The sequence below is a fragment of the Staurois parvus genome, unplaced genomic scaffold (assembly GCF_062004578.1).
Source record: "Staurois parvus isolate SC_StPar_1 unplaced genomic scaffold, SC_StPar_1.0 ptg000175l, whole genome shotgun sequence".
NCBI classification, from domain to species: domain Eukaryota; kingdom Metazoa; phylum Chordata; class Amphibia; order Anura; family Ranidae; genus Staurois; species Staurois parvus.
The window spans coordinates 11,206,461-11,233,083 of record NW_028317971.1 but is presented as its reverse complement, the minus strand read 5'-3'; the positions used below and the strand labels follow the sequence as shown (position 1 = coordinate 11,233,083).

At 40.8% G+C, this 26,623-nt stretch overlaps 1 protein-coding gene across 1 annotated transcript in view; it reads right to left on the bottom strand.

Annotated features, from left to right (window-relative positions):
- The window catches only part of RBM28 (RNA binding motif protein 28), a 40,168-nt gene extending 20,697 nt beyond the window's left edge, over positions 1-19,471 (bottom strand). The window contains exons 1-9 of the mRNA XM_089676964.1: positions 19,298-19,471; positions 15,151-15,309; positions 14,942-15,033; positions 10,630-10,705; positions 9,246-9,338; positions 7,752-7,823; positions 4,703-4,901; positions 2,366-2,535; positions 2,213-2,279 (exon numbers count right to left, since the gene is read on the bottom strand). Coding sequence (XP_089533090.1) covers positions 2,213-2,279; positions 2,366-2,535; positions 4,703-4,901; positions 7,752-7,823; positions 9,246-9,338; positions 10,630-10,705; positions 14,942-15,033; positions 15,151-15,309; positions 19,298-19,415 — 1,046 coding nt within the window. The 5' untranslated portion in view covers positions 19,416-19,471. The remainder of the gene's footprint in view (positions 1-2,212; positions 2,280-2,365; positions 2,536-4,702; positions 4,902-7,751; positions 7,824-9,245; positions 9,339-10,629; positions 10,706-14,941; positions 15,034-15,150; positions 15,310-19,297) is intronic.
- Positions 19,472-26,623: the final 7,152 nt, after the last annotated feature.

Below are 26,623 nucleotides of genomic sequence, written 5' to 3'. Positions count from 1 at the left end.
GGGTCCGTGCAGCCACTGCATCCCAATAGACATGAATGGGACAGCCTTTACACAATGCACAGAATGCCTGTGCATCCTGTGCCAGCAAAGAAGGCCCTTTGCATGGGTGTATGGATAGGTACACCCGTGTAAATGAGGCCTTAAAAATTAAGACGGGGGAGTTGCTGTGTTTAACAAGAAAAAAAAAAAACACAAAGCAAAAGTTTTTTTTTTTTTTTTTTTTGTTTTTTTAAATTTACACTTGGCTCAACTTTAATACACATTAAAGAGCCTACCGCTTCAACATGCTTTTTTGTGTTTTTGATGCTTCAGTGATGCCTTTTTGGAACTTGGCAAATGCCTTGTGTGTTGATTCTCAATTTGTTTTAAAAGACCCCAACTCAATAGTACTCACTCCCAAGACCCACTCAGCAGATCCCTAGCACATTGGTACCCTAGTTCAGTAGATCAACAAATCATAGGTACCCTTGTACAGCAGATCCCCTGCTCAGTGGTAACCCCCAGCTCTGCTGATCCCTGCTCAGCAGTAATCCCCAGCTCTACTGATCCTCTGGTTTGCTGATCCTCCTCTTTTTAGTCCCCACCCACCTCTCACTATATTGCTCTAATGCAATTACTAGCTTCTCCTGCCCTGATCCCCCAAGCTCTACTGATCCACTGCCCCTCAGTCCCGACTCTCCGGTCACTGCTCACCATCCGCTATCGCATTCCCATGTTGCACACCATATATGCAGTCTGCTAGTTGCTCCACTCCTGTCCAGACCCTGTTCACCTTCCTGCCGCTTCACATCAGATGTCTCGTCTGCACCAGACACTTCCACAATATATACACATGAAACGAAAGTGACTGCAGATAACCTTTTTCAGGATCACTTATTAGTTTCCCAGTGCATCCAGGGATATCTCATACCTGCAATACCTCCAAAACAAAGCGAAGCAAACACTAATTAAAAGCCCCTTCCAAAGCTGCAGGTGCGGTTAGCGAGCTTTGCCATAGACTTCTAAGGAGGATTTGGAGAAGTTATGAACTACCAGGAAAGCGACATGGAGTATAAGTGTAATTTGTGAAGCAAAACAAACGCAATGTGTAAACAGGACTGTAAGCTTACCATTTTGTTTAGTGACAGGTGATTAGATTGGCATTAGGAGAGCTTGGGAAAAATTAAAGAAAAAAAAAAAAAGCACAATGCTGTATTTTGAAGCAAGTGTAAACAAGCCTTTAGTGTAATTCCAGTCAAATTCTAAGGCTAACCCTATTCCCACCCCCATTCTAAGACTATTCTATCTACCCTGTGAAAGAAAAGATGCTTATACTTAGCTACTCTGAAGACGCTCCGGTCTGGTCACATGATAGGCTCCCAACTCTAGCTTCAGTGTAGAGGAAGGACAGCTGACAACTGCTGCCCAACAGTAAGTATTAGCATCTTTCCTATTACAGGGTCGATAAAATAGTCTTAGAATGGGGGTGGGAGTAAGCTTAGCCTTTGGTAGCATTTGGCTGGATTTACACCTTAAATAAAAAATTTTCTCCATCTCTATTTAACCCCTTATTAACCTTTAATTTACCCTAATCAGCCTTAATTAACTCACCATCCCCTATTATTTCCTGCTGATTTTTATTTCTATTTTCTTAACCAATAAATCAAACATTTTTCTTTTGTATGTGTCACAATGACAAAGTGAAAACTGAAAAAAAACTTTATTTGTAAATAACTTTGCAATGTTTTGCGCCAAAATCATAATTTTACCGTAAAAATAAAATGTTATGTTTTATCTACTGTAACACTTTTTACACTAACACTGGCCAGAAAAGAAAAAAAAAAGTGCATTTCTGTTACTTTTAGTTTTGTTAGGTTTTAGTCTAAGGAATGCACAACAATCATGAAAAGAAAGTCTTTTTTGTCCTTAAAAACATGATATATGTAATATTCTGTGATTTCGATGACCAAGTTATTGCTAAATAAACTGGTCCGTGGCAAAAATGTAAAAATTGCTCCAGTCAATTGGTGGTGTACAGGTGAGAGATGTTAAACTCCTACGCAGAATAGGAGGCTGTGACTACCAGAAATCATGCAGTTATGGGGTAAAGATAGCACCGCAATGCTGTAGAGAGATGTTCTGCCCCTAAACAAGCACCATTTTTAGGAGTTGTGAAATGACTCCCTTCCGTGCTGGACAACAGACTTCAGTATTAGCTGTCAGAGAAGCTCACCTGATAAACAATGTCTTTCCTTCACCAACATCACATGGCAATTGCCTTTTCTTCTTTTCATTTTTATCTGTAAATAAACAGGATGTTACATTTGGTGCCATTCAGTGATGTGGGCTTACATATCAAGTATAAGAGCACTACTTTAAAAATTACCTTTTTTCTTACTCTCAGAATCGGAGTCCCCTGACAGATCATCTTCAATGTCACTCTCCTGCTCAGAGTCAGCAGATTTGTTATCTTCCACTTTATCATCATTCTCCTCCTTCTCCTCCTCCTCACAGTCATCATTTCTCTTGTTTTTGGCGCAAGTTTTTTTTAAAGAGCTAATAGTTAAAATATGAATTACAAACAGATCTTAATAGAACTTATTGGGGGAAAAAAAACAAAAAAAAAAAACAAACATATTTCAAAGAGTAATGGTAAGCCTATGAAAAAAAAAATTCTAGATGTCCACTAAAAGTAACTTAAGCCGCACAGGTTAACCACTCCCCACCCAGCGTATTGTAATATGGCCAGGTGGGTTCTTTCTAATTCTGGGGGAAAGTCCAAGGACGTCCTCCCCCTAAAATGCGCAGCAGCAAGATCCCATGTACACAGAGGATCACAGTGCTCAGTGCACGGCATTTGGCAAGTGTGTATATTTGGATTATATTCAAGTAACACACAGGGAATATATTGAAGCACAGCTACAAACCTGTGCTGCTGCTGATCTTTGATTCACATAGTTGTTTACATACTTAGAGAACCTAAGATATTGTTACATTATTTTATTTAGTTCTTTTGAAGACAGAAATTTTAGAAAGCACTCTATGTAGCTAAATGAACAAAGCCCTTAATATTACTCTGAGGCAAACTCTCTAACAGAAACATCCATAGTCATCTCATAAAAGAGGAGTCATTGCTCTGATTCAATGGGGTTGATTTACTAAAACTGGAGAATGTAAAATGTGGTGCATAGAAACCAATCAGCTTCCAATTTTTTTTTTTCACCAAAGCATAATAGAAGAAGCAGATTGGCTACCATTGCACAGCGGAGCCAGAGTTTGAGCTCTCCAGTTTTAGTAAATCAACCCCAATGAGTTCTGTATACTTTCAAAAGAAAGAAACTAGAAGCCTGTAAAATGTGACAAGGAGTCTAAAGCTCCACCCCCCGAATAGAATACTAAGAAGATATTATGTACATATACATAATATATTAGTATATGGAAATGGCCATATGATACATACCAAACATGTCATATATATGAAAACCCATATGTTCTGTTCCAATGCAGGTGCAGTTCAGTATTTCACACCTCTCTGCCCGGCCTATTGTAAAATGGCAGACCGGTGGGAGCCCTCTTATTCTGGGAAGACATCATATGAGAACGTCCAGACACAGCCGATGAAAGATTAGTGTATCAGCCTTTTGCCGGTACCATGTGATTGCTGTGGCTCATCAAAGCAGATCATATGACAATTATACACAAAGAAAGCCTTTGATTCATGCCTTTCATTGTGTACTATTGTGATGAGCTCCGATTGGTCACAATGATCATATGGTACAGACAGGGTCAATCACAGCCCATCTGCACCATGTGATTAGCTGTGGCCACTCACAGCTAATCACAACAGTAAACACTGAATGGATAGTTTTAATCCAGAAAAAAAATGGTTGCTTATGACTGTAAAACTCACACAGTTATATGTAGTCATAGTGTGTAAACAACAACAACCAAAAAAAGAAAAGAAAAAATGTAATGAAAGAGAAAGAAAAAAAAAAAATGTTTTTTTTCCTTCGTACAGTTACCAGTCAATGTCTCTGATCAACAAACACACCAGTTATATGATGCCACTGTACTGCAATGGTGGCAGGAAGAAAAAAAAAAAGAAAAGAAAACAGACAACAAACACCACACAAACTTTAGATTTCTTCATTTTCCCAAAAAATAGTAACGAAAAAAAATTACAACTTCAAAAAAACTCACCATGCCTTTTACTAAGTACCATGGCCTGTCTACTTTCCAAATGGGCAACATTTGGGGGATATTTTTACTGTCCTGATGTTTTAGGGCAGTACAGGGGTGATTTTCAGATATATACCATTGTTTGTGGACTCTTTCCTACAGACTAAATAATATACACTGAGTTGGGTTATATTTCTTCATAAATTTTGTTTACTTAGAAAAAAATGTAAAACCCAGCGGTGATTAAATATCACCGAAGGAAAGCTCTATTTATGTGGGGGAAAAAAAATTCATATGGGTGCAGTGTTGCAGGACAGCACAACTGTCATTCAAAATGTGAGTGCTAAAAGCCGAAAATTGGCCTGGGCAGGAAGGGGGTAAAAGTGCCCAGTACTGAAGTGGTTGCCTGAAGCTGTTGTATTTTTTCTTTTTTTTTTTTTAAATGAAGCAAAAAGCTATGCTCACAAAAAATATATATATATATATATATATATATATATATATATATATATATATCACTATACAATAACTGCTTTGCACTCACAGTTTGTATTCTTTGATTTTGGCCTTGGGAGACTTCTCCTCTTCTGGTTCAACATCATCATTTAATGTATCGCCATCATCCTCTGCAGAACTGCCTTCATTCTTCAGTGATGTTATTTCTTCTTCATTTGAGGAGGCTGTTTCTTCTTTATCCTCATCACTCTCCTCTGGTTTACACGGCTTTGTGTTTTTATTGGTTTCTGAAAGAAACATATTTGTAAATTTTGAAGGAACCTACAGAGAACCAGTCATGATTAGGTGTATACAAGAAAAAAAATTTGCAGTCAAATGATAATTGTGTGATCTTACCAAAAACACCCTTTTAGTCTGAATCGCTTAAAATTAGTCTCAGGATAGCCCTAGAATTCTTCCGGAAGCACCAACCTGCAATAGGCTTCCAAATCCATCTTTCTTGCTATGGCTGAATTCCAGGCCATTTTGACTAGCTAAGATTTGGCTCTTTCAGATAGTGTCATTACTTGCTTTTCTACATCTGCCTCCTGCACATTACAATAGAAGTGTAAGTGTATATAAATATATCTATATCTATCTCTCTCTATCTATATATATCTATAGATATATTTATATTAAGTTCACCTATCAAAAAAAAAAATAAAAAAAAAAAAAGCAAAAACAATGTTCATGTATTTTTTCCTGCAGGAGACTGGAAAGCTTTGCACTTCATCAGTGGATCAGTTGTGCAAGGTCAGTTTTCTGCAGACAAGAATCTGCCCGTATCTCCACACAGGCTGTCTGAAAGCTGCAGGGCTTGTGAATGAACTATGAAAGCGCTCATCGGCGCCCTTGTAGTTCATTCAGAACAACCCGTCAGCCACGGTGGCTGACAGTGCTTGTAGTTCATTAATTCACAGGAAACTGAATCATTGATGTGGCTGAGTGGACAGAGCTTGGAACAGCCACGTCCTTTTCAAAATACGACAGCGAGTGCAGAGAGAGTCAGGAGACCCTGCAAGTTATCAGAAAGAGGTCAGGCAGCTGGGAGGACAGCCGCTGTCAGACAACATGAGATTCATCTCTTTCAACAAAGAGTCAGTCCTTTGAGGATGTTAAATGAACACAAGGGGAAAATATACAATTTCACAAGTCTGTACATTTTTGTTCTTTCAGAAGTACAAACATAACCGGTTCTCTGACCAGGCAAAATGGCTCAAGGTGAAGCCTATAATTTTAAAAGTATGTATAAGCTTAAAAACCAATACATACAAAGTATACACAGCGGGTTGAAGAGAAACAAACAAAAATGAACAAGCCCCCACATCAACACAAGCGATGCTGCTTCAGGGATTATTTTGTCTTCTGAAAGGGGGGACTTGAACAGACAGCAGTACACATAAATAGAAATTCATCAGGTTCCTGCTTAACCAGCTGATTTTCTATACGTGTATACCCAGCTAAACCACAAATTACAGTGTTACAGGGTCTCGTTCCTGCCTAATCTTCCTGTGAGAAGAAAAAGAAGGGAGAAGAACTTCAGCTACGCACAGTGCTGCATCGATATACAGTGGATGTAAAAAGGCCACACACCCCTGTTAAAATGTCAGGTTTCTGTGATGCAACATGTCTCCCAAGTAAAACAGCATGCAACACAGTTAATCCTTTTATCACCCCAGATGTTAACCCCTTCCTGCCGAGATTCATTAGTACAGTGTCAGTGCTTTTCATTAACACGGATCTCTATATTAGTGTCATTGGGGATGTCAGTGGCAGTTATTTCCCACCCAGTGTCAGATTGCTTGCCACAGTCCCGCTATAAGTCGCTGATCGCCGCCATTGCTAGTAAAAAAAAAAAAAAAGTATATATACACACACTGCCATTTTTAGACGCTATAACCTTCACGTAAACCAATTAATACAAGAAGGATTTTTTTTTTCTTTTGAATAGCAAAGGCACATAGCAGAATACAAATTTACACACATATTGCACACTCACATCATTCCCTAACCCTCAAGAGGCATGTTTTATAGCAAAAAGTCAAAAATATTAGGGGGGGGAGATTTCAAAATTGTCAGTCTTTTTTTGTTTATAGAGCGAAAAGTAAGAAACGCAGAAGAGATCAAATATCACTGAAAGCTCTATTTGTGGGAAAAAAATTTGACAAATTGAATTAATGTACAGCGTTGCATTACCGCTCAATTGTCAAAGCAATGCAGCACCGTATCGCCAAAAATCCTCTGAAGGGCAAGTGGGTAATCCGCTCCGGTCCAGTCACGTCAGCACATAGTTCTTGCTCTCCTGTGTCAGTAAGTGGCTGCTGTAGGGGGTAGAAAGGCGTTCTGACAACAGTTAGGCTATGGAAGCCTATGGGTGACATCAAAGCTCCCACAATTCCCAGCTGTTGTTGAATGCTCCCTGAGGTGCAGCTGCATGATCACGAGACTGAATCGAAGTAGAATAAAAATAAGCCAGTACGTCATGGTCTCAATGGTCACCTAACCCCAATTGTAAAGTTAAACTATGATGATTATCCTCAACAGAATATACAATTCTATCCTGACTGGTATGATGTTGCTCTCCTACCCTCTTGCTCTGACAGTTGTTCCTGTTGATGTAACTTTTCCTACCCCTGCTTTTCCCCCCACATCCTCTCCCTCCCCTTATCCCACATGGCTCTTAGTTGTCTTCCAATTGATTGAAGCTGATTCCATTATCACATGCTCACCTAAGTAAATGTATACATTATTATACTGGGAAATTATTGAATTGTTAACCTTTACCCTAATCATCTGTACAACAAAGAACCAACATTGTCTCTGTCTTTTTCATGTTATTATATCTGTTGGAAAAAATCTTCAATAAAGATTATTTGAATAAAAACAATAAGCCAGTAAACATTTGTTTTTTTTAAACATGGGTCAGGCAGGATAGGTAGGAAGAGGGAGAAAACATTTTTAAGAATAGTTAGACTTGGGCTTTTTTTTCCCAACTTTAAATCTGTGCAGTCTACAGAGCAGCACACTGCTGCTTTGGTTAGACCCTTAAAAAGCAGGACACACACACTACTGTAAGTGAATAAAAACAATCAACTTACCACTGCCAGTTGTTCCCTGGGTAGCTGTATATTTATCCTTTGCTACAGCCCAGTCAACAGCAACCGTACGGTCTGCAAAACACAAGTTTTCACAAAAAACAGCCCATGAGTCCAAAATATAAATCATTAAGAAGTTCAAAATTTTCCACACATACATTTCTTGAAAAGGGTTTGAGGGGGGGGAAAAAAAGTGAAGTTTAAAAAATATTTCAAGGGAAGAGAATCCCCCCCCCCCAAGGGCAGTAAAAATGAAACAATACTTGACTTTGTCTTCTGGCCATTCTTATTAACACCCAACTTCATAAAACCTACTTGTGGTAACACAATTATTATTATACAGGATTTATAAAGTGCCAACCATTTACGCAGCGCTTTACAACAATTGGGATAACAATTCTTCTGAGGATGTCTACTAATCAAAAAACAGTAAATGTAAAAAAAAAAATTCCTTGTAAACTTTGGTTACGAGAACGTGTTACAGTAAATTCAAGTGCTTATTTTTTGTTATTCAGGAAGTAAAAATGTATGGAAATAATTCTATAGCATACACTCACTGGCCACTTTATTAGGTACTCCTGCTCAATTGTTTGGTAATAGAAATTGCTAATAAACCAATCATATTGCAACAACTCAATGCATTTACGTATGTAGACATGGTGATGACGACTTGCTGAAGTTCAAACCGAGCATCAGAATGGGGAAGAAAGGGCATTCAAGTGACTTTGAATGTATCATGGTTGTTGGTGCCAGACGGGCTGGTCTGAGTATTTTAAAAACTGCTGATCTACTGGGATTTTCACACAAAACCATCTCTAGGGTTTACAGAGAATGGTCCAAAAAAAGAGAAAATATTAAGTGAACAGCAGTTGTGTGGACGAAAATGCCTTTTTGACGTCAGAGGAGAATGGGCAGATTGGTTGCTGCGATATTCAGATGGTAGGGTCAGAATTTGGCGTAAACAACATGAAAGTATGGATCCATCCTGCCTTGTATCAGCAGTTCAAGCTGGTGGAGTAATGGAGTGGGGGATATTTTTTTGGCACTAGCAAGGTGTACCTAATGAAGTGGCCAGTGAGTGTATAATTCTTGAAAGTTTAGAAGTATGTGATTCGTGCACATCCATTTATCCATCTTGGTAGTATGATTATGAGAAGCCCTTTTCTCCCCAAGCTACTCAGTCTTATTGACCATTGTTACAATGCACAAAGCCAATAGCAAAGTGTAGAGGGTGGGAGGCAGACCCAGTGACAGCAGAAGCTGGTACTATTTGTGAAAAAAAGCATACCTGGGCAATTAACTTTATGAAGACCTGGTATGCCTGATCTACCATGAATGGCAGTTTTGAATGTTTACCATATCCATTGGTAGAGTTTGAAGTAAAAAATTACTGTATTTAGAACTGTCCCAGTCTTCGGGAGCTTTTTTTTTGTTAATTCTTACAATTAACACCATTTACGATATCACCACAAGTTGTAGTGTTATTTATACTCCTACCTTTTATACTCTTCATGTTCGTTGCTTTTAGTGCTTTGCTGGCTTCCAGCATGTTCTTTAACTGAACAAACGCAAAGCCTCTCATTTTCCCATCTGAAGAAGAAAGGTCCATTATACAAGTTATCAAAAAGAATGAAAAATATTAGAGACCATCCACATGCATAATGCAGGCAATATATTCACATCAGTAGTTTGTATCACTGCTCCTTTTCTACCCCATGTAGAATTTAATTATCAGTTTTAGAATACTGAAGTGCTGTAAAATCCATCATGGCAGATCTTCAGTTTGGTAGAAGTATAATAAATGCCATATGAGTGGCACCACATGGAGATGCAGCTCCTGTTTCTTTACTGCTCTCTACCTTGAACCTCCTGAAGCAACCAGACATATGCACTGAAATCGTATGGGGAACACTGCAGAGCCAGACACTGACAGCAGAAGAGTGCAAAAAAGAACTATATTTTGATATTCTAATCTCACATTGGAGCTTTGGTTTATCCCTGTCATATCAATGTTCAAAAGGTAAACTTGATGGCTCACAAATACAGATTTATTGTGTTTTTCAAATTATGATATATCCCTATATTTCACATTTCATGCAAAATAAAGAAGCAATTGTGTTAATTTGCTTTGTTACATGAGATGCCATTACCCAAATGGTAAATCTTGGAGAACTTGTGCCCAATCTATGCACATTTACAGTCTTTAAGGCCTCATTCACACAGGAGCAAATACCTGTAATGTGTGAATGGGCTATGGCTCAAGCAGCTGGAGCCTTCAGGTGCTGTATGCAGGTAAACCATACATTTCTATAGGTCAAATTTGGGAGAACAGCTGTGTTTCCATGCAACATGCATAGGTTGATAGGTTGCCTGCAAGTAAAACACAGTGGCTCCAGTCGCTTAAAGACATGGGTGTATTCATGGAGCACAAGTATAAGCACCCATGTGAATGAGGCCTTAAAAAAAAAAAAAAAAATTCACCCATTCACATCTATATCTATAGGCATATTGGAGAAATCCAATTTTTGAGCGCACCACACAACTAAAAATTTTTGTTTTTTTTCTATGGAGATCAGATTTTTGCAGTCTGCCAGCCCTCTATTGTAAAAAAATCAGGTGTTTCTATAATCCCTTAGAAAGGGACTAAACAGACTAGAGTTATGGTTGCTATATTTGAAATAAAATACTTCCCAGGCAGCTAGAGGAGTGAGGTCTTGTAAAAGAGCTTTTACCGCTTGTTAAGAATATGTAAATAGTTTAAGGTCCATAGTCTGGAACAGGTACAGGCCTGGATAGACTGAGGTATCCAACAGCAAATTACTTCTTTAACCATTGGAAATTAGGTTTCTAATTGCATGCACAAGTTGAGGAGGGGACAAACCTGGCTTTTTTGGGATGTTCACCTCCAGCACAGTTCCAAAAGTAGAAAAATGTTTCTTGAGATCATCTTCAGAACACTGTCGAGAGAAGAGCAAGGTTAGCAAGCACAGCCAAGAGCCTATACTCAAATGTGTTATGTACTCGTAATACACTTTCACTAGAGAAAAAAATGTATTGGCAGGCAGAACTCGCAGTACACATTTGTAACAATTGTGTTTTACCTCATGCTGCTACATATAAAGTGCTATAAAAGCAGCAAAACCTGCACCTAAAAGTGGAGCTCCACCCAAAAGGGGAAGCTCCACTTGTTTGCAGCCCCCCCTACTGTCACATTTGGCACTTTGTGGGAGAGAGGGTAGCTGGTTTTGTCAGTTCGCCCCCTCCAACCCCCTGTAGTTTTCTGGGAACAATCACAAGGCGCAGCATGGCTCAAGCATATGTAGTAGGAAACGGCTGTGAAGCCACAAGGCTTCACTTCCAGTTTCCATTACTTGAAATGCCAGCATTGGGAATCTGGAGGCTAGTGAAGAACTAGCCCAGGTGATGACTGCGCTGGACCTCTGGACAAGTAAGTGTCGTTTTATATTAAAAGTCAGCAGCTACAGTATTTGTAGCTGCTGACTTAATTTTGGGGGGGAAACCTGGAACTCCTCTTTAACCACTTGCCAACCGCAGATAGCTGAATGAAAGCTACACTGCGGCCATCCAGCTCTGGGAGGACATCATGAAGCCCTCCCGTGCGCCCCCAGGGACGCAGACCTGGCGATCTCCATGATAGCTGTGTCCTACAGACATAGCCGATCACGTGATGGGGTGAAAAGCCAATCATAGTGGTCTTTTACCACGTGATCAGCCATGTCCAATGACACAGCAGATCACTGGAAACTGCAGTTGCCGGTTATCAGCTGCACTTTCCTCACACTGTAACAGAGTGAGGAAAGTACTGCCGATAACCGGCAATTGTCAAAGAAGGGATCGACACCGATCATCAGGGAACTGATTATCAGTGCCCTGATGATCAGTGTCCAGCAGTGCCACCCACCAGTGCCTGCCCTCTGTGCCCAGCAGTGCCGCCCACCAGTGCCCATCATTGTTGTATATCAGTGCTGCCTCATCAACGAACAACAGTGAAGGAGAAAAAATTACCTGTATGCAAGATTTTATAATAGAAACAGAAAAAAAAATTTTTCAAAATCTTTACTCTATTTTTTGTTTATAGCGCAAAAATTAAACACCCAGCAGCGAGTAAATACCACCAAAAGAAAGCTCTATTTGTGTGAAAAAAAGATAAAAATTTCATATGGGTACAGTGTTGCATGACCATGCAATTGTCATTCAAAGTGCGACAGCGCTGAAAGCTGAAAATTGGCCTGGGCAGGAAGGGGGTATAAGTGCCCAATAGGAAAGTGCTTAAGCGGCACTAAAGCCTTGCAAATTTTTCTCCAGTGCTGCAATGTTCACAAGCTTTCCAACGTATTTTCCATGACTGCTTGCAGGTTTGGGGTCCTTAGTCATTCTGATATGCACAGGAGTGCATTCATACTAGAACAGAGTTGAGCCAAGAATGTACAATAAGCTGCACATGCACAGCTCAGAGTAAATTTTAAAGCATTTTGTGAGGAGGGAAGTAGAAGCCTTTACTTACAAGCAGGCAGGATTTTTATTTCAGAAAAGACCTATTAATGTCTCTTCTGCAATAAAAAAAGCCTACCTGCTTGAAAATTTTTAATTCCAGGACAAGTTCCGCTTTAACCGCTTGCCAACCACGACATGGTCATCTGGGTCTGGGAGGGTGTCCATGGATGTCATCCCAGAACCCCGCACCCTGTACACCCCCAGGTATGCTCTGTGATAGCTGTGTCCTTTGCACACAGCGGATAATAGATTAGGTTAAAGGGCCCTTTACCATGTGATCAGCTGTGTCCAATCACAGTCGATCACATGCAAACAGACTTGCTGGTTATCAACAGTCCTTTCCTCACACGCTGTATGAGCAAGGCTGTCAGTACATGGTGTACACTGATAATTAGAGCACTGATGACACTGAGCACTGAGCACTGAAAGTCGCCTCATCAGTGCACATTCGGGAAGAAGAAAAAATAACTTTTTTTTCAAAATTATATACAGAAACTAAGATTTTTTTTCTAAATGTTCAGTCTTTTTTTGTTTGTTTAGCATAAAATAGTGGTTGAACAACATCAAAAGAAAGACCTATGTGTCTCAAAAAAATTATACAAATAGGAGTATAGTGTTGCATGACCACGCAATTGTCAAAGTGTGACAGCACTAAAATCTGAAACTGGCCTGGGCAGGTAAGTGGTGAAAGTGGCCAGTATTGAAGTGGTTAAATCTAAGAAACGCAAAAAAAAAAAAAAAAAAAAAAAAAAAAAAAAAAACCACACACCACAGTAAGCACATGTAAAAGTAGAAAATGCATTTACTATAGTGTTTATAACCTTTCAATCAGACCCTTGCTGTGTGTGTGTGTGTATATATTATATATATATCTCACACACACCGATATGTCATCATGGAGGAGTGGAAGAGAGCTCTGGCAAACTCCATGCCCAAGAGGGTTAAGGCAGTGCTGGAAAATAATGGCGGCCATACAAAATATTGATACTTTGCGCACAATTTGGACATCTTCACTTAGGGGTGTACTCCCTTTTATTGCCAGCGGTTTCAACATTAATGGCTGTGTGTTGAGTTATTTTGTGGGGACAGCAAATTTACACTGTTATACAAGCTGTACTCTCACTACTTTACATTGTAGAAAAGTGTCATTTCTTCAGTGTTGTCACATGAAATGATATAATAAAATATTTACAAAAATGTGAGGGGTGGACTCAATTCTGTGAGAAGATACACACACACACACACAAAAAACCCAAATGCTTTCTTGAAGCAGTTCCTTGTTTTTACATTCTGCTGACACTCACGCCAAAGGGTATTGGGACTCCTGCCTTTACACGCACATGAACTTTAATGGAATCCTAGTCTGTAGGGTTCAATATTGAGTTAGCCCACCCTTTGCAGCTATAACAGCTTCAACTGTTCTGGGAAGGCTGTCCACAAGGTTTAGGCGTGTCTATGGGAATGTTTGACCATTCTTCCAGAAGAACATTTGTGAGGTCAGGCACTGATGTCGGACGAGAAGGCCTGGCTCACAGTCTCCGCTCTAATTCATCCCAAAGGTGTTCTATCGGGTTGAGGTCAGGACTGTGCAAGCCAGTCAAGTTCCTCCAACTCAAACACGCTCATCCATGTCTTTATGGACCTTACTTTGTGCACTGGTGCGCAGTCATGTTGGAACAAAAAGGGACCATCCCCAAACTGTTCCCATGGTCTCCGGGTGGCCCAGCCCCGTATATATTTAAGAATTGTCAAGCCAGCTCAGGGGCAAAGGCTGGCAGCCAATGTCAGGAACGGAACCTTTTTTTTCCTTGCTTTTTTTTGGGGTCGGCGGCGGCAGGCATCATGATTGACATTGGATCTCCTGCGGGGCACATTCTTTTCGTTTTTTCTTTTAATAAAAGGACTTGTCAAAGACCGTGTCCTGTCTTTTTTCACACTACACATCAACATGAGGACAAGGTGCTTGGGGGGGGGGGGGGGGGGGGGAAGCCCCCCGCCCCAAAGCACCCCCCCCCCCCATGTTGAGGGCATGGGGCCTGGTGTGGTTCGGGAAGGGGGGGGGTGAGCACTCGCTCGTCCTCCCCCCCCCCCCCCCCCTCCCTTTCCTGACCTGTGGGCTGCATGCTCAGATAAGGGTCTGGTATGGATTTTTTTTTTGGGGGGGGGGACCCAAACACCATTTTTTTTTATTTTGGCGTCAGAGTTCCCCTCAAAATCAATACCAGACCCAAAAAGGCTTGGTATAGATGGGAGGGGGAACCCCACACCGTTTATTAATTATGTTTTTAATTGCTGGCAATTCTTTTACATTCAGTTGTCAGTGGGGAACCCCGCTGACAGTTGAAGCATTAACACATGGCTGTCACTACTAAAATACCGCATGACTTAATAAAATAACTCATGCGGTATTTTAGTAGCATTTACTTTTTTCTGGCCTCCAGAACTGATTAATTGGTTTTCAATGCATTTCTGTGGGAAATGGTGTTTCGGTTTACAAATTTTTTGCTATATGAAAAGTCCTGCAGAACGAATTAAATTCGTAAACCAAGGTATTACTGTATACACAAACACACACACACTGGATACAATACCCAATTACTACAAGCTAATTTCAAGTCCCATCACACTGAACAGTATGCTAGGATCTCTATAGGAAATAGCATGCTTTAATACTGAACCTTAAAACTCAAGTTTCGGATAATCAGTCTAGCTTTTTTGTGCTGTCCTTTGCCATCTTTAGGCTTCTTTTCCACAGAGGTGTTGGCAGTCTCTGAAACAAAAAGTAAGAAACAGCTGGGCATCTTTTTGTCATACACATTACATAGTTAAAAGCAGCACTACAAAAATTTACATTTCCTCTTTTTTAATTACAAGTATACAAGCATACCTTTGATTTTTAATTTCTTATCCTTTTCAGTAAGTTTTTTCTTAGCCACCAAGACCTCAATTTTTTTCCCATCATATTGCTTGATTTCTTTCATTGCTCGCTGGGCATCCTCCAGCATGGAAAATGTGACATAACCAAAACCTCGACATTTTTCTGTACCTGAAAGAATAATTGATTGCACAGTTAGCCAAATCAAGATCCAGCGTCTGCTCTGTTAACCACTTTAAGTGCGAGCACTTTTACCCCCTTCCTGTCCAGGCCAATTTTCAGCTTTCAGTGTTATCACACTTTGAATGACAATTGCGCAGTCATGCAACACTGTACCCATATGAATTTTTTTGAGACAGATAAAGCTTTATTTTGGTGGTATTTATTCACCACTGGGATTTTTATTTTTTTTGTTATGTAAATGAAAATGTCCAAAAAGTTTGAAAAAAAAAAAGTGCTTTTCGTATAATATTTTGCAAATAAATAATATTTCATCAAAAATCTTGGCCAAAATGTATACTGTTATCTTTTTAGTAAAAAATAAAAAAAAAATAACCCAAAATTAGTTTATAACCAAAAATTATAATTTAAGTTTTTTTTTTACATTTTTATATTATTTATGTTTTTGTTTTTTTTTGTTTTTTTTTTACATACTGTCACCCTAGCAGTACAGGGTTTTTTTTACACTGATTGCTTTTACACCCATAAAGGCTGTAAAAGCAATCATTTCTCCTTCTCTCTGGCTGTATTCTTGCAGCCATTAAGAACTACTGTGTGAGCTGTGATTGGTCACAGATTTTCACATGGTACAAGGCAGTTGTGAATAGCCTTGTACCATGTGATCATTCACAGATTTCACACGTAGTAAGCAATGATGTCAGAAGTGACATCTTCCTTACTACTCTGCATATGATCACTGATTGGCCAATTAGTGATCACACGATCAGGACCTCGCACAGAGATCCCGTATGACGATCAGTGTTCCACTGTGTACGGAGGACACAGCGGGCACCGGATCACGGTGCTGCGCGCTCTCAGGGAGCTTGCACAAGCAGGGGGCGGGGAGGCCATTTATAAACGCCCACCCGACCCTGCACTGCCACCGTCCAGCCGTTTATATACAACGGCCGGACGGGAGGTGGCTCTTTTTTTTTTTTGAGCCTGTAAAGCATTGCACCAGTGATCAGCAGATCATGGGTATAATGCAGGATTCCTGCAGACTGTCAGTGTAATCTGTCTGCCTTTACATCGTAAGGGTAGGCAGTTTCAAACTGACAGGAAGAATCAATGAACTACCAGAGCGTTCAACAGCACCACAGTAGCTCATTGAGAACTACAATACGACATCGGCAAAGGATGTCAGTACTCATAGTTTATTCATTCACATAACTCTGTGAATGGATGACGCAGCCAAGTGGGTGGAGCCCCGCACATCCACACTCTTTTCAAAAGTGACAGCTGGTGCGAGGAACTTCTCCCCATACTGCTGTCACAGAGAGGGCTCGTATTGCCAAGCTGCTGCGGGATCATGTTATATGTTCCACCCTAAAAATGGGTAGGACCTGTAACATGTTCACGACGGTGAACTTATCCTTTTCACTGCCAGAGAACTTTTTGTGTTTATAGCACACATTTGTCTGGACGTGTCTGCTCTCATCCATCCCCACTGCATGCCGGCACTTTCTGAGCTGGTCCCAGACATGCAGATGGGCAAGCGGAGTACGGGAGTCTGGGGTTGCCAACTTAGCGGGGTGTGTGCAAGCATTCGGGCTTCACCATAGCCACCTGAATGCTTCCTCCTAACAAGTAAGCCCTGCTGCTTGCCCGCAGCAGGGCTAAGTGGAAACATAAAACTACCTGCCCGGCTCCCGGAACTACACGTTCTGGGCATCGGGAGATAACAAATCACACATCCCTGGGATACATACAGTACTGGGAGCTGCTGCAGCAGCTAGTAAAGGAAATAGTTTGGACCAGATTGGTCCAAACAAACTAGTTAAACTTTTAAACTTATTTAAATTTACATTTAAAATGGAGATCAGTTTTAAAGAAGAATTCCAAATACGGATAGTTAACACATAGTTACATTAGACCAGCTTGGACCGCTATAACCATGTATATACCACGTCAGACTACTGTCCCTGGAAGCTCGAAATCATTGAAGTAGACCCCGCTACTCCAGCGATCTCCACTTGCTTTCATGTGTCCCGTGCTGAGCAGCTTCCTTGATGAATTGTGAAGGTGGTCAGTCACTCAAAACCGGCACCATTCAGAGAATGCTTTGCATTTTATGAACTAATGCAAAGCATTCTCTGACTTTACAAAGTGCAGCGCATGCCATCACCTCTCCACCTTGTCCCACCAGAGAACACAATGCTTCAGGATGGCAGCTCACCTTGGGACCTGGAAGCAAGTGGAGAACCCTGGAACAGCAGTGTCTACATGAGTGATTTCTAGCTTCCAGGGGGCATTGGTCAGGTATGGTATATACAGAGTTACATTGGTCCAAGCTGGTCCAATGGAACTTTGTATAAAATATCTATATCTGGAATTTCATTTTTAAGGGCCCATTCACACTATAGCAAAGAGTTGTGTTTGTCTGTATTAGAAAAAACACAGCTCACTGCAAGGGCGCACAGAAAAGAATGCTTTTCTATGTGCCTGTTCACATTTACCCGCAGCTGTCTCCTGTGGTGCAGAAACCTGCAACACTGCTGCCATGCAGGTAAATTGTGCCAAAAAGCACAAAAACCCCTGCAGCAGGGGGAATATGACAGTTGAGGGTGATCAGTGAATGTAATTCCCCCCACCCACCTGACACACCGATCTCCCTGTATGTCTCTTGATGAAGCAACTGAAAGCTTTTCCTTCTCCTCCCCTCCTGAGGCTTTCAGCTGCTCTCATAGAAAGCCGGAGATCGGTGCTTGTAATTTGCCCCCATGACACAGCAATCACCCCTGATTGTTCTTGGGATTCCCCCTACTGCCTGGGCCCCTATGTACTCCCCCAACCCCCCTCATCCCCCTGCAGCACTGCCAGTTTCTCTCCTCCCCTCTCCGTCCGGCTGCTGTGGGGATGTATCAATATAAAGAGCAGAGGAAGGTACCGGTAAATGTGTCATTTACTGGCCCCTTCCTTGTCTGAATGAACAGAGACAGTAATCTGTACCAATCACCGGCTCTGTTCATTCATAATGGAAGCCTAGTAAACTAAAATTACTACGCTTCAGTTTATGAATGATCAGAAGTTTCTGTCTCCTGTTTACTCATCTGTAGTGCAAGAGGGCGAATGCGTTTCCTCAGCTCCTTTCTCTGTCTCAAAAGTGAGACTTCAGGGGTCTGTTAAAACTCCTGATATTTTACCAAAGTCCCTGTAAAGGGCTGGTAAAAAAATTGTAATAAACTAAATTACAAAAAAAAATTTTTTTTACAAATCATAAAAAAAATTTAAAACTACTGATAGCATCCACTGCCCTACTAACACCATCCATTGCTGGACATGTTTAATAGCAAAAAGTCAAAAACGGTTTTTTTCTCTTTTTCAAAATTGTTGGGTTTTTTTTTTAATAGCGCAAAAAAAAAAAAATGCACATGTGATCAAATACCACTGAAACAAAAAACTAAATTTGAGGGGGGGGGGGGATAGGACACAAGTTTCATTTGGGTGCAGTGTTGCATGATCGCGCAATTGTCAGGTAAAGTAATGGAGCGCCAAAACACAAAAAATGACCTAGCCAGGAAGGGGGGGGGGGCAAATAATCCTCAGGAGGGCAAGTGGCTAATAACAGCATCACTGTCACCGCTAAAGAAGCAATGTGAGGCTGCAAAGCCTATGTATGACACAACAGAGCCTACACATCTTCTCACTACAAGTGTCAGCTGTGTGCTGGTCTCCAGAGCTGACAATCTATGAATAATGGTCACCAGGGAGTTCTCCCAAGTCCCATTCTTACTAGTGTACTGAACCCCAACTTTTGTATCTATACCCCCATGTTGATTGATGACAGACATACTGGGGGGTAGCACTGCAGAGGAAGTGTAATGATCAGAACAATGATAAACCCAGTTCAGTCTTTGTGGTTCCCCCAGAGAAGATGGAGAGCTCTGCCAGCCCGACTCCTCATACTCAGCTATCACAGGCGGCCCGGCACTCACATTACCTTTTTGTTTGACCACGAAGCACTGTCTAACGGGCCCGCTGTCACTGAAGAGCTCTTCTAACTTCTCGGTGCTGGCATCCTCCGGGAGACCCCGGATAAATAAGGTGAGACCCGCCATATTACACCTCCCGGTAACACTTCACAATCCAGCATGCTGCCCCCTGGGCGCCGCCATCTTTCTCCACCCGGAAGTAATCTCTCTATACACTTCCGGGTTGTGAGTTCTCATTTCAAAGATCAGTAATATAAAATAATACAGGCTGATAAGATATATGTAAAAATAGATACAATAGTGCACTTGCTAGGCAACCTATCAGATTCTTTCCTATATCAGAAACATTCATTGGTTTCTGAGTCTTTCTTGTTTTCTTCAACATCGCACATCATAATTAAAAACTTTTTTTTTTTTTTTAGTTTTGGATAGAGTGGAGATGGATTAGATCCCCTGTCAGTTTTTATTGCTGTCTGTGCCCCCCCCCCCCCCCCCTTCAGGAGATTGGCCCTCTGTTTGTCCTGTTTACCATTATTGAGAGTGAAAGTAAAGAAAATCCCAGACAATCCCTTTTCCCCATAAAAGTAATAGAGGGGAAATCTAATGGGAAACTAGTTCTGGTGAACTGGGCGTCCTCAAGGGATTCCCTTAATTTGGAGGAATTTCTTTTCACTTCATGTTTGACTATGGGACAGGAAGTGAAGGGAAATGTCCTCAATGGGACAGATGGCGAAAAAAAAATCTATCCGGAATTATAACCCTTCCTTACCCTATCCAAAACTTTTTTAAAAAAACGCTTTGCCTTTAGTTCTACTAAGTCTTCGGTCACACCAAATCTGACTTTGAAATCGTGCGACTTCATGTGAAATCGCACAATTTCAAAGTCGGATGTCAGTGCGACTTAGAAGACATCTGTGCAAATTCATGCATAGATGTCTATGCAAGTAGCACCTGAACTTGAAAAAGTAGTGCATGAAGTACTTTCAAAATGACTGCTTCCATTGCGACCAACAAGGTGCAATGTGTCATGTGATTTGAAATTGCATGTCAAGTCGCACCGCTGTGACCAGGGACTAAATCCTTTACCCATCAAATCAACCAAATTAAAGCATAATTTATAGATTATTTTTTTATATTTTTTTAACCACTTGTCTACCAGGGCAATTGTTTCCCAAAAAGTATATATTTACATTAAAGGGGAGCTCCACCCAAAAGGGGAAATTCTGCTTTAAGTACTGCTCCCCATTAAGGATTGGCACCTTTGGGGAGCGGGTACCCGAATTTGAGAGGTACCCGCTCCCACTTCTGATCTGATCGCCTAGGCGATCGGAAATGGAAGGTGTCCTCCCTCCCTCCCTTCCTGTAGCCTTTTGGGACACGTGACAGATCCCAGAAGACTACAGGACCATTCATGAAGCGCAGCGCTACTCGCTCATGCGCAGTGGGTACCCGGCTGTAAAGCCGCAAGCTATCACAGCCGGGTGCCCACATACAGGACGGCCGGTGAAATGGGCTTTGGAGGACACACTGCGGGACCGAGGGACAGGTTAGTGGCTGTATTATAAAAGTAAGCAGCTACAGTTTTTGTAGCTGCTGACTTTTATTTTTTGACAGGTGAGTGGAACTCCGCTTTAAACTAACTGTGCAGTATATATTTATTATGAGATACAGTATATGTGCCATTTTTATAAAGATAGTGTTTTATGAGGTATGTGATGTATTTTATTGTGAGGGGGCTGCATCTGCATTTCGATTTATGATTTTGTATTGTTAAATTTCTTTATTTTTGTTTATTATTATTATACAGGATTTATATAGCGCCGACAGTTTGCTCAGCACTTTACAATATAACGTTTATTTATTACAGGTACTTATAGAGCACTATCGATGTACGCAGTGCTTTACATATAAATGATAATACATTTTTCTGATTCTGAAAGCAGAGGCCCAGGAAAATAAAATGGTGGTAGCTGCAACTTCTACTATCACACAATATTTGCACATATATATATTTATTACAGTTATTTACAGTTGCAAGAAAAAGTATGTGAACCCCTTGGGATTACGTGGAGTTTTACATGAATTGAGCATAAAATGTGCTCTGAACGTCATCTAAGTCACAACAATAGAAGAACACAGTCTGCTGAACATAATACTACACAAACATTAGATGTTGCCATGGCTTAATTGCACATAACATGTAAACATTCACAGTGCAGGGAGGAAAAAGTATGTGAACCTTTTGACTTAATAACTGGTTTACCCTCCTTTGGCAGCAATAACCTCAACCAAACGTTTCCTGTAGTTGCAGATCAGACCTGCACAACGATCTGGAGTAATTTTGGACCACTCCTCTTCACAAAACTGTTTCAGTGTAGCAATATTCTTGAGATGTCTGGTGTGAATCGCTCTCTTAAGGTCATGCCACAGCAATTCAATTGGGTTGAGGTCAGGACTCTGACTGGGCCACTCCAGAAGGCGTATTCTGTGCTGTTGCAGCCATTGTTTTGTTGAATTACTTGTATGGTTTTACAATTTTTATGGTGTATCAGTAATTGTCACAACAGATATGTAGTATCATTATCCTTTTCTTTATACACTGGAGTACATTCATTATTATACCACTAGATGGCAGTGTGCTAAGAGGTTATACATTGTACACATTGTACACTAATTATGTGTTCATAGATACATACTTATGCTGTTGTTTTAAGGGCTCATGTACACTGCAGATGATAAACTCACGTTTAGGAGCTTTCCTGCATTTTTCAGCAGCCCCTGAACTCACCCTAATGTTTCCCTATGTGTCCATGTATACTATGTTGTTTACAGTTGTTTACAGGCAGTTGAGTTTACAGTTGTTTTTTTTAATGCACCAAACTTGCGTTCAGGAATAGAATTTATCAGCATTGTAAACGGGGCTAACTGTGTTTATAAGTGTTTGCGTTTAGAAGCGTTTTTTAACTGTTCCATGTCCAGATTCTGTCCAGAGCCTTTTTTCATCATCAGAAATGCATGCAAATCGTTTTCCATGTATTCAAATGAACCTAGTACACCAGTGCAGTCAGTTCCAGGTTTTGCGTGAAGGAAAAATGGTAGAACGTGCTGCTTTATGCTCATGATGAGATCCATAGTGAATACATCCAGAAAAGACAGGTAATCGCAACACATACTGCTCTCTCTGTTTCTGCTCTCTCTATTTCTCTCAAAATGTCTGAAATAGTAAATTTTTTACTGTTTTTCAGTGCATTCTTGGCATTTTGGAAGGTCTCCTGATGTTATCTTTAAAAAAGCTTCTAAATGCAAACGCGCATAAACGCGGCATGCAAACGCGGCTAAACAGACTTTTTTAGCCTACGTTTTCCAGCAGTCAGTTTCCATTGTTCAGAAGAGTTTCCCAAACGTCCTGTGTACATGAACCCTTAGAGATGTGTATTACATCTACATCGCTATGATCTATTGTGGTTTATGTGATTAATGTAATCAGTGTCCGTGGGGTAAGGGGACTCTCCGATTATGAAGTTTCCCTCCTCTAAAATGGCTCTTCCCCGTTCACGTTGGGGACGTATGAAGGTATTTTACTGGCCGACATGTACAGCCTTTGATGAAGTCGGAAGTGACGAAGCGCGTCAGTGTAGCGTCGGACGTAAAACCAGAAGTTACAGAGTTGCCATTTTGGAGACGGTTTTTACATACCATGCTGTATTTGAGAATGGATATATGCTGAGACACAGAATTTGTTTGTAAGCAAAAAATGTTTTGATAAATGGCCCAATTCCTACTATTGCCTACTACACTATATTGATTTATTCTGACATATGTTATGATGCCATTGGAAATCGTATATATTCTGGAATGACAGGAGCCTATGCCTGTTTATGCTGGTGGATTTCTATCTTCTAGTAAAGTGCATGGTCCTTGAGGTGGTGGATAGTGTGCTCACATACACTGGTGATTTGTGGAGACGTGAGGGGAGCACAAGAGAGTGTAGATTGTCTTGAGGATATTACACTATATCTGATTTCTTCGGAGTTGCATCTCCTATTCAGAGCAGGACGGATTTGGGAGGCTGAACCACAGAGGAAGCTGGAGGTGGAATTTGTTAAAACTATTCTCAAGTTTACATAGGATTCTTATCTTAAGGATGACAGATGTTTAGAAGTGGACACATGGTGGAGTGTTTTTGCACAATTTGACACTAATTTGGAAGTGCATCTTTGTGAATGATATCACATACTGTATTGTGGATAATGCACTATGTGCAATTATAATTTTTCTTTTGAGGGTTTAAATTGGAATAAGAAGAATTTATCACATTTGGAGGAAGAATATTGATGGAGAAGATAATTACACTCATGGGTGTTTAGGACATTAAGACGCTGAGAGATTTGGACTGCATATGGACTTTTGGGGGAGAAAGTATATTTTAGCGTCTGGAGTTTTATGTAGTTTTTGTATAGACACTATTATCACATCGGTACATTCACCCAAAGTCATTGGTAGCCTCTGCACTGTTTTGGAAGAACCAGTTAAAATCAGCAGCCTCTATGGGGGTAACGCTTCATATACATATGGCAAAAATGTGCATTTATTGATTTTTTTTTTGGCATTTGAGGCTGCAAAGCATTGTAACCGTGATCAGTGGATCCCCAGTGCAATGCTATGGCTTCTGCAGACTTCCTGCAACTGAGTTACAGTCCTTCAGCTACAGAGCTAGATGTAGTATCAATGCACTGCAAATGTGGTGACGTCACTGCCCTTGTGCTCCATCGAGAACTACAAGTCTCTCCATTGTGGCAGAATATGAGACTTGACGATTTTTCATTCACAACTCTAGGTGATTGAATGCTGTAGACCAGGGGCGGACTGACAACTCATGGGGCCCCCGGGCAATAGGGTATTATGGGGCCCCTGTGTCCTCACCCACATCCAAAAAAGCCTATGAAAAAGCCAATGAAAGGTACCAGGGGCATCTCATGGGGTCCCCTACTGACCCCGGGCCCTCGGGTAGTGCCCGAGTGCCAAATGGTCAGTCCGCCCCTGCCGTAGACCCACGCACAGCTGCACCAATTCAAATTTGACGGGTGTCAACAGGGAGAAGCAAACCCCAGATTCTATATGCAGGAGTGGGAGTTGGATGCATGAAGACCATTTTTCATGTTACACCCAAAATATAAGTATAACATGAGACACAGTCAGAAGGGCATAGTAAGTGTTTAAGCCACTTTTTTGGGGAGTTCAGCCCATGTTTCCAAATTTCTCACCTAAGCTCATCAGCTGCCTAAAGCCTCCTGGGGCACACACATCAAGCATTCCAGAAGGCTTTGAGGACAGTGTAGCTCATGTGCTTCTGCTCATCATTAGGGAGCCAGGTGGTTGGACCCAGAACCAGAAGAGACAACCAGGCACCCAATGATCCAAGCAAAGCAAATGGCAGCATGGGATCAAGAGTGTGTCGGCCTTCAGTAGATTAGAGCAGGACAGCACTGGATTCGCTAGAGGTGTGAGTATGTGCTTTGACGATAACCCAAGAAACCAGTAAGAAGAGGAAGAGAACAGATTTCAGATGGGGTGAAGTTCCTCTTTAAAGTCCAACTTTAATTTATGCTTTTTCTGCCAGGGAGGAGAGGGTGGTGTGATCCTATCACAGAGATGACCCAGTGAGAAACCTACCAGGGTGATGAAGTAGTGGCATGCTAAGTGTGCTGCAGGCCTTCCCACGGCAGCTGGTACACATGTGTCAGCTTTGACTGGTCCTTCTGCCATGCCGCCATATATATGCGCCCCTTTTTTGTGCTGGAAAAGTCGCAATGAAATCGGAAATAAGTCGTGCAGGAACTATTTATGCAATCTTGCTACTTCAAATTGCACTGATTAAGACAGTGCCAAAGAAATACATTGGATGCGACTTCAGGTACTATTTGTAAATCGTCAAGACACCCCTTATGATTAAGCCCTTGAAGTGATGAATCACATCAAGGGAAGTGACGTTGGACGCACACAGAGGAACCGGAAGTGGCGGAGCGGCCATCTTGTGTAGTGGAATTACATACTAAACACTCCTGGAAGCTGCTCGGTGGACGCAGAGGTTTAGAGTCATGGGAATATGGCGTTTTTAATATATATTTGATGTAAGAGCAATATTAAAGTATATTTTTGAATATCTTAAACGGAATTACACTATATCCTTTCCATATATCTTATATACATCTGTGGAGCATGGGTACTATGAGTACTATGGAATACTCCTAATAAAGCCATGATGACATCTATGAGAGTGCTTATGAGGCTGTGATGACATCAGAAAGAGTATTACTCGGGCTGTGAAGGCAGTCCTTGGAGTTATAAGAATACATATGGATAAAGACAAGCAGTAAGCACCCCTGCAGCCACTCCAGCAGTCCGTGGAATTGAAGTTTCCGTTGTTCTCCCTCTTCTCAGTCAGTTCGTCTAAGACGGAGCAGATGGATACTGATAAAATGTTGCTTTATATCCGTTTCTGACAACTTGTTTTTAAAGCAATACTTTTTATGATTTTTTATGATACTTTTTATGATTTTTTATTTTTGTGACCAGATTGTATTTATATTAAATTGTCATTGTTAAAAAAATAAATAAATAGTGTTTATAAAGTAAAAACATTTTTTTTTGTTTTGGTTCACTGTTGTTTTTGTTCCTGCTGGGGAAATGTATCCTCTTCTTTATGACTCTGAATTTCCTCATTTCAATTCTTGTTCAAGTTAACGTGGAACTTTATTCAGAAAATTAAGTCCTGCTAGATCACTTCAGGATGGCCTCTTTTGCAGGTATAGGGGGGAAAATAATAATTTGATTTCCTGAATATTTTGTAATTTTGCCCACTTACAAAGAAATGAAGAGTCTATAATTCCTATCATAGGTCTATTTTAAATGATAGAGACAGAATATCAACCAAAAATCCAGAAAAACCACATGATACAAATGTTATAAACTGAGTTGCAGTGCAGTGAGTAAAATAAGTATTTGATCCCCAAGCAAAACATGACTTAGTACTTGGTAGAGAAACCTTTGTTGGCAAGCACAGAGGTAAGAGTTCTTGTAGTTGGTTACCAGGTTTGCACAAATCTCGGAAGGGATTTTGGTCCACTCTTCTTTACAGATCTTTTCTAAATCCTTAAGGTTTCTTGGCTGTCACTTGGCAATTTGAAATTTCAGCTCCCTCCATATATTTTCTATAGGATTAGGTCTGGAGACTGGCTAGGCCTCTCCATGACCTTAATGTGCTTCTTCTTGAGCCATTCCTTTGTTGCCTTGGTGGTATGTTTTGGGTCATTGTCATGCTGGAAGATCCATCC